The 8564-nt window shown below is 36.2% G+C and overlaps 1 protein-coding gene across 1 annotated transcript; it reads right to left on the bottom strand.

The window, feature by feature from the left end:
• Positions 1-205: 205 nt before the first annotated feature.
• On the bottom strand, positions 206-2300 carry LOC5563826 (angio-associated migratory cell protein). The gene is made up of 3 exons (XM_021851010.1): positions 2020-2300; positions 555-1467; positions 206-491 (listed from the first exon to the last, which is right to left on the bottom strand). The coding sequence occupies exons 1-3, from the start codon at positions 2123-2125 to the stop codon at positions 290-292; spliced, it is 1221 nt and encodes a 406-aa protein (XP_021706702.1). The 5' UTR covers positions 2126-2300; the 3' UTR covers positions 206-289.
• Positions 2301-8564: the final 6264 nt, after the last annotated feature.

Raw genomic sequence — 8564 nt, 5'->3', positions numbered from 1 at the left:
GACTATGTCGGGGATGGGATTCGATCCCAGGTCCTCGGCGTGAGAGGCGAGTGTTCTAACCACTACACCAGGTCCGTCCCCTAATGCCCTTAGTGTTATAGCCAATTTAGGCGAATGAGCTGAACGTCAAAATTGTCCTCGTTCCGAAAATGTTAACAGTTTGCTTCAGTTCTTTTGAATTCTTTCCATGAACATTAGATTCTACAATTTTTGATATACAGTTATTATTAACATTGATTTTTGGGAAATGTACAAAACACTTTTCTGCGTAACTTACAAGCTTTGCAGCTCACGGAAGTTGAAAAATTTTAGCAGTCGCATCCTCGGATGTTGAGAGGATAATATTTTTCTGCTTATCGTACGCAATGTCTTGAACATCGTTCCTATGGCCGAGAAGATCAAACTTCAGTGCACCGCTTCGCAGATCCCATACTTTGATCACTCCGCCCAGTGTTCCACCAATCAGGGTGCAGTCTTTGCCCCAAAGAAGCCTACAATAAAAAAGAAAGGTCATAAATTCCAGTTTCTACGACTAGAACAATAGAAGTTCTTACTTTGTTACACCACATTTGTGAGGATCTTCGCACTCGACTCGGGCTGTTTGCCTAGCCACGTCCCAAATAGTTACTTTTCCATTCAATGTTCCGGTGGCTGCTACCTTCAATTCAAATTCAGGATGGTCGATCACAACAGCTTCTACTGGGCCACCATCTGGCAGCAAGACTCCAACTGGACCCGCCGGTCCCATTATTACGGCTTTACCTTCTTCGCTTCCGGTTAAAATTAACTGGCTGTCGCGATCGAGTGACATGCACGTGATATTGCTGGTGTGAGTTGTCGCCTCATTTGGCACAACATCCAATATAGGAGCATTCGTTTTAATGTCCCATATTTTAAATGCACCATTTCCATAACCCGCTGCAATTCGCTTTCCGTCGTGGGAAAGCCTCGCCACTTCACACTTCTCTCCAAATCCTTGCAGTACCTTGCAATCTCCGGAAGGTATCCTCCACACATAGATCTCTCCCGTATCAGAACCAGCCATTAGAACGTGTGCTCCAAAGTGCCATTTCATCCAGCACATGTCACCCATAGCAAAGTCCCACACCTTCTTGTACTCCTGTGTGGTTTTGAAAACCTGAATCTGTCCAGCCATATCCCCAGTGGCAACATACAGTCCGTCATAGCTGAACTCACAGGCAATAACTGAATCGGTGTGCCCTGTAACTTCGAAAACGCTTTCGCCTGTCTTGGTGTTCCACACATAGGCTTTGTCATCTTCTCCACCGGTTACAGCAAGATCTTCGGTGGGATGCAGAGTACCGCAAAATACCGGACCGGTGTGTTTGGTGAACGTAACCAGTGCGTCGTCTCGCTCCGGAATGTATACATCATCCATGTCATCCTCCCCGTCAGCGAAACCAGCAGCCTCATCTTCTTCCAGAAGCTCGTCTTCATTGTCCTCATCTGTAATATTGAATGTAACCCTTAATATAAAGTGACCAAATTCGTTATGCCCCAAAGATAAAGTAACCAGATGGGTTTTGCTACAGAGTGGGACAAAATTTCACATTTTCGATAATGTTCGTAGTTCTACATAAGAAAGTATGCCTTAAAGTGCAGAGCCAAAAAGCAAAGGTGCAAAACGAAAATAATTGCAACTTGTTAAAAATTCCAATAACCTTACAGTTTAGGTCGAATCAAGCAAGCTCAAGGATTCTGATGATTCCTAAAGTTAGAGTATTTTTCATTTATTTATTTATATCTGTAATCATCAGGAATCTGCGAATTAATGATTCCGGCCTCAGGAACATTCCCGAGATCCGTTGGCAATTCTCAGAATCTAGATATGTGTACGAGCATATTGACAAAAAAAATTGAAATCTGTTAGCTGCAAATTAACATAGATATTTTTTTAGAAATCAGTGACATTTTATTCATTTAAATGAAGTACAGGACAGAATTGCAGGTCCGGTCTCCTTACCTTAATGTTTATCAATGACTCAAGGTCACGCTTACCATTCAGTTCCTCTTCCCACTGATTCAACACCTCGTCAGCATCCCCGACGTAGATGAGTTCGTCATCCTCGTCGAAAGCCGGTCTCGGTGGCGTATTATCCTTCATTTCGTGGATCGAAATCGGCACAAATGGGTATTTTTTTTACTATTCCTTCGGAAGCGGCACAGTCAAAACAAAACGCGGTCCCAGATCTAATGTGTAAAACCCGTAAAACCGCGTCAATTGCACACCATCCGAGCGGCAGCAAATCACAACACAACAACGTGCTTTTGACAGATTGAAACCGTTACCCGATCGCCTTCGGTTTTGCTTCGGGTTCATTCATAAAAATAACAGAAAATTGTTAGGTGCCGTTAGGTAACGCCTGCGACGAGCGTGCGCTCGCATATTCACCACCCATAACGCCTGACTTAGAGAAGAACGGGGTTGGATGGGAAGTTCAATGCCTATTCAAATACTATTGCCGATATGGCGATGAAAACAGCCTCTTGTCCAGTATCTCCTATCCTTACCTATCCGCGGTGCCACCTCTGGGTGCTGGCGAACCGGTTCCGCTTTCCGTTGCCGTTCCGCTATCATTGCGTTTGGGCCTTTATTAACTTAGAGCTTTCTTTGCCAAAGTTGCCATTTTCGCATTTATGTATCGTGTGGCAGGTAGGATGATACTCTATACCCAAGGAAGTCAAGGGAATTTCCAATGCGGAAATATAGTCTACTGTCCAAACGTACTAAGAGCTGTTGTACTATGGGATTCCATCTTTGGCTACAAAGTCGAAGTTTTCAGTTACCAAAAAACGGAACCATGTCAAAATCGGTACCCAATTTTATAATTTCAAAAATATTTTAAAAATGTTGTTCCTTGTGGAACTAAATGATGACTAGACTTCGGAACGGTACACTTCGAAGTAGATTTCCGGATGGTAGGACTATGGTCTATGTTATAAATTTAGAGACCCATAATGTTTATTGTGACAGGCGTTCCACATACTTTCATTGCTGAAAAATCTCCAATGATGTTTTATAAGCTTCACATATATATTCAACCATTCCATGAAAAACCGATCTAGTGGGTCACCAAATTCCGTGAAAATTTGCTATTTTGTTCCTTATCCGAAATAAGGATACAAGTGTTTTTGGATTTTTTGATTAGGGTGACCATTTCCGAAATAGGGTGACCAGAAATATCGCGATTTTGCCAAATTTTTATTTAAAAAAAATATTATAACATTTGAACCGTTCGTCCGATTTTCAATCTTTTTGAACGAAATGAAAGCTAAAAATTTTGACTTTTCATGAAAAATATGAAATTTTACAAAAATTGCTTTCTTACATGAAAAAAATTTATAATGTCCGTTTTTGTGTTTTGAGGGCCTCGAGACCAAAAGGGGCTGTTGCTGTTCTTATTTTTTCTTGAAAGTTCAGAAAAATTTACGTTTACTGTCAAATTTTCAGCGATGAATGTTTTTAAGTTTTTGAGATATATTTTTTGAAAATAATCAGTCATTTTTCATCGGCACACACTGTAGGTCTCAGCGCATTAGATTTTTTATTTTTAAAAAAATCATAGCTTTTGAACAGCTTAACCGATTTCCAATCTTTTCTTATGGAATGAAAGCTTAAAATTCCAATTTTTCAGAAAAAATATAAAACTTTGAGAAAATATTTTTTTACATTAAAAAAAATGAAAATTTCTAAAAAACAACAAGAAATTTTTATATTTTTCCATTTAAGATGTAAGATTTCTCAATTTTGTCTGAAAAGTGGTAATATTACGCTTACATTCCATAAAAAAGATTGGTAATCGGTTAAACTGTTCAAAAGTTATGATTTTTTTTAAATTAAAAAATCCAATGCGCTGAGACCTGAAATTTCACATTTTTCCTGAAAAGTCAAAACTTTTAGGTTTCATTTCGTCCAAAAAGATTGAAAATCGATCGAATGGTTCAAAAGTTAGAAAATAAAAAAAAATATATTTGGCAAAATCGCTGGATTTTTCTGGTCACTCTATTTCGGAAATGGCCATTCTAATCAAAAAATCCAAAAACACATGTATCCTTATTTTGGATAAGGGACAAAATAGCAAATTTTCACGGAATTTGGTGACCCACTAGGTCGTTTTTTCATGGAATGGCTGTATTTGTATACAAAGGCCATGTTAAAACAACAGACGCATAAGCGACCTTTGTTCAAGAACAGTACAATTCCTAAAAATAGAGTAAGTATACAAAAATACATTAAATTTCATTAGTACGTATCACAAATGAAATCTTGGTGTAACAAAACTAAATGTTTTTTTTTTTGTATTTTAATTAACATAAAAAAACAGTTTATCTTTTAAGAACAAGCTTCAAATTTGACAATTTTCGGTAATTTGAAAATGGCTTAATAATGATTGACTTTTTAATGATTGACTGCTTTTGAAAGGACACACAAAAACAGCTAAAATCATTTTCTGTGGACACAAATTATTATATTGTTTAAACATAAATAATGTTGTCTATCTTCTCAATCAAATTTTCCATAGAAATTAGCGTTACCTATCGACTGAAAACGTATACGGTTTTAGGTTCTTTCGGCCTTTGCAGTCTTAGACGGCAGAAAAACGGTTTTGCCTTAGTGTCCAACGGTTTCGGTTTATATTAAACCTTCTTCAGGGAAGTCTACAAATAAATTGAATAGTTTCGTTTCAAAATATTTGACGGTTTTTAACTCTAACCCTAACTACTTACAAAGGCTCGTTTCTTTGTCCCTATACATAGTAAAAGTCCACGTAAACTTGTCCAGCATTTGTAGATGGCGCCTACTTTGGCTGTGGGTAAAATTCTTGGATCACATTTTTGGTTTAACAAGTTTTTTGTGTTTTATTCACTGCGGTTGTGCCGCTATTTGCTGTTGTGATCTAAAAGTTTATAGCGAATAGCTTTTAGAGCTCACTTTTTTGCTTTCCACTTAACTTTTATGGTTTTTATCTCCTACACTTTTTTCGACACCTGCTTTGATTGGCTACGCACTTACTTGTTAGTGTGGGTGAGGTAATAGAAGATGTTTGTGGTTTAATGGTGGAGATTTACAATGATTTTTACATAGTTGTGTTGGGTTATGTTTGTGTAATGTTTACATTTTCATTTTCATTTCTGTTTTCTGCTCGTGTCTAAGACTGCAAAGGCCGAAATAACCTAAAACCGTATTTCCATAGGAATATGTATGCAAAATTCTTTGAGCAATAATTACAAAATGGTATAGAACAGCGGTGCTCAACATGCGACCCTGAATGTCGCATAAATTGCAAACTAAGCTTCTCATCACTTCAATCTAAAATTAATTTTAATTTTGTTTGTAGGATCGAAGCAATCTTGATTTGTACTGTATTTAGCTGATCGGAATAAAACAATCATTATTAGTTTACCATCAAACTGGAACGGACGTCTCTACATTTTGGCGACGAGTGATAAAATTTCACACAATCGATTGTCGATTCTACTTTGGTGAAATGGCCTGGTGTATGGTGAGTATACACAACAAGACCAAGATGGTCTCATAGTAGAGAATAATTGCTACGAGATGAAACGTTCATTTCGTCGAAAATTCTCAGGGATGACTTTACAATGATGAGTGAAATCTTCATTTGTAAACCCAGAATTTTCAGAAAGTTTCATATATTTGAAGCATTAGAGAGTTGACCGAATTTCGCAAATTTATGATCTGTGGAGTTTTCAAAAATCACTCAGGGATGACTATTGTAAGCTTAGTATTGTTGGTACAAAACCCGGTGATTTGTGTTGTTCAGATGTAGTAGAGTACATTTGGAAAATTTATAAGCGAACATATTTAAAACTTAGGTAAATTTAAGAAAAATACCACTTTTTCCATGTTTTTTGCTAAAATATTCGGTAAGTTGAACAATAACTTACATTTTTTCAACATCACTTCCTTAAGAATGATTACTGCGAATATTGCACAAGTTTCAAAAAAATATAATCAGTATTAGAGTAGCTAGGAGTGGATATCGACAACATATACTTGTGGATCTTAGGTAATATAACATTTATAACAAATCCAATACCAAAAAATTTGGTCAATTTCTCTCAGTTTGGCTCCTAAATGGATATACATAATCCATAGTTAATGTTCGTATCAAAACCTTGCGTAATTATCATTTTTTATTTACATTTTACTATCAAACATGATTATAGAGATTTGTAGAATAAATATTATTGCCGTAACCGCAACACAGGCGTTTTTTTAATGATGAAAACAACAGGATATATGCTAGAAAAAAGTATATCAATGCTCTCTGTTCATTCAAGTTATTTTGTATTTATCTTATGAAATCAATAAATTTCAAAATAGGGTGCTATTTTGAATATAACTTGCATATTAATTAAAGGATAATTGAATATGGCGATAACATCAATTATGTGGAGGTATGTACGACTTAGTTTAGGGTACTTTATTGTGAAACGAAGTCCGTAGTTTAGATTATTTTTACATACACGTTCAAAATGAACCTTTACCTGTTGTTTGGAATGAAAATATGGTTCACATTGATTAAAAATATCATTTGAAGTTATGGCACAACAATTTTCTGAACTCAAAAAGGGATAAAAACTGTTCATGATTTCTGTAAACTGTATATATTTCAACTAAGTTTCTATCAGAGCTCACGAATATAATTGATAGATTGGAGCCAGTGACCAAAACTAATGTTATAGTTCGAATTATTGGATTTTTTGGCAAAATTCATTGGAAAACTGGCATTTCTCATAATTTTACCTAAATTTCATATATGTCCGCTAATAAATTGTATAAATGTACTTCACTACATCTGAACATCATAATAAAGCACTTCAGCAATCAAATAGAGCTTTTAAATTTTATTTTGAATGTTGTACGTTTGAATTTTGGTAGGTGTACGAATATGGAATTGGGTGAATTTTTGCCATAAATTCAATACTTTTCTATTAATCCCAAGATGAATGTAAATGGAAACATTATGTGATTGGAAAATAATAGATGACAACTATTGCCTTCAATGTGGATAAAGTATTGTAAACTCAATACATTATTTAATGGTTTTTTACTAACTTGATGTGAAAACAGTATCCTGTACGAATATGAAATTGGGCCACTGTAGGTTAATTGACTTAAATTCAAATGCAGCAAATCACCTGGCGTAGTTAACGTCATGTGTTCGTGTCTTGTACACAACCCCCACTGATTTTTTAAAGTATTTTACTTTGAAATCCGTAATTCTTAAAAAGCTTCTAAACCAAATGACAGATCTCCCTTAAAACCATAACGTAATTGAATACTCACAATAACAGCATATATCATCTATCATCAAACATCCTATCATTTGCAAAAAGCTACCTTACTGTTGTTAGAGTCTGACCCAGAATTGATCGAAGTTATGTCCATAGTAGGCCAACGTCAACCCCGCGGTAATGTAACAGACATTACCCACCCATTTTTTTGGATTGTGCACTTCAAACGCGTGTGATTCCGATTCGATTGCTCGCCCCTCAAAAGCAAGTAACAGAAATAAAGGATCAAACATTATTTAACGGAAGATGTCTTCTGAGCCTTATTATGTGCCCACCTGAACCAAAATCTTTTTTCTTTTTTCTCAGACCCTCAAGTAGAAATGTAGTCACAACGAGAGAAATGTAACAATTATATGAAAAAACTGTTTCCACTTATTTTAAGATTATCAAAACACATGGGGACAGACCTGGTGAAGTGGTTAGAACACACGCCTCTCACGCCGAGGACCTGGGATCGAATCCCATCCCCGAGATAGTCACTAAAAACTTCAGTGATGACTTCCTTCGGAAGGGAAGTAAAGCCGTTGGTCCCGAGATGAACTAGCTCAGGGCTAAAAATCTCGTTAATAAAGATAGAAAAAAAAAATATCAAAACATTGTCTTAAGAACAAGCTTTTAATCTTTCAACAAGTTTTCAGGCCGGTCATGTTGTATGCTGTACCAATATGGACTAGCTTTTATTTTATTGAACGCAGTTTTATCCTAAAGCAAGTCATTCATATCGTATTTTTCAATTTATTACTAATTGTGAATATTTATACATATTTTTTTTAATATACATGATTAACGTTAACGTTATATCGAAGGTCACCTGTACCATTTTGCACAACGCAACATGTTTCGCATAGCATACAAGCTCATCCCATCAATACTGATATGTATCTTCAGACACTGGAATCATTTATATTCTGCCTATCGCACAACCACATCGAATGCTAAACGTAACTACCAGGAACATTTAGCATCTTGCTCCCAGACACCATTGACGGGACTGTGTTTGTGTTCCATGAAACCAATATAGGAATTTGCAATGAAAGCATGGTTCTCTCACTCGATGTTTATGTTTACCCCAGCTCAATATTTGAAGCCGTTGAGCGGTCCCTTTTCTCTATGGTTTTTCCATGCTCGAGCCCTGTTTCAATGAGAGAATCCTCCATGCTCGATTCTGAACTTACTGTTTGAAAAGGTGGCAAACTGAGAGAGGGTTCATTCTACTTTGT

The sequence above is a fragment of the Aedes aegypti genome, chromosome 3 (assembly GCF_002204515.2).
Source record: "Aedes aegypti strain LVP_AGWG chromosome 3, AaegL5.0 Primary Assembly, whole genome shotgun sequence".
Lineage (NCBI taxonomy): Eukaryota > Metazoa > Arthropoda > Insecta > Diptera > Culicidae > Aedes > Aedes aegypti.
The sequence above is the reverse complement of the archived record's forward strand: the minus strand, read 5'-3'. Positions and strand labels throughout refer to the sequence as shown.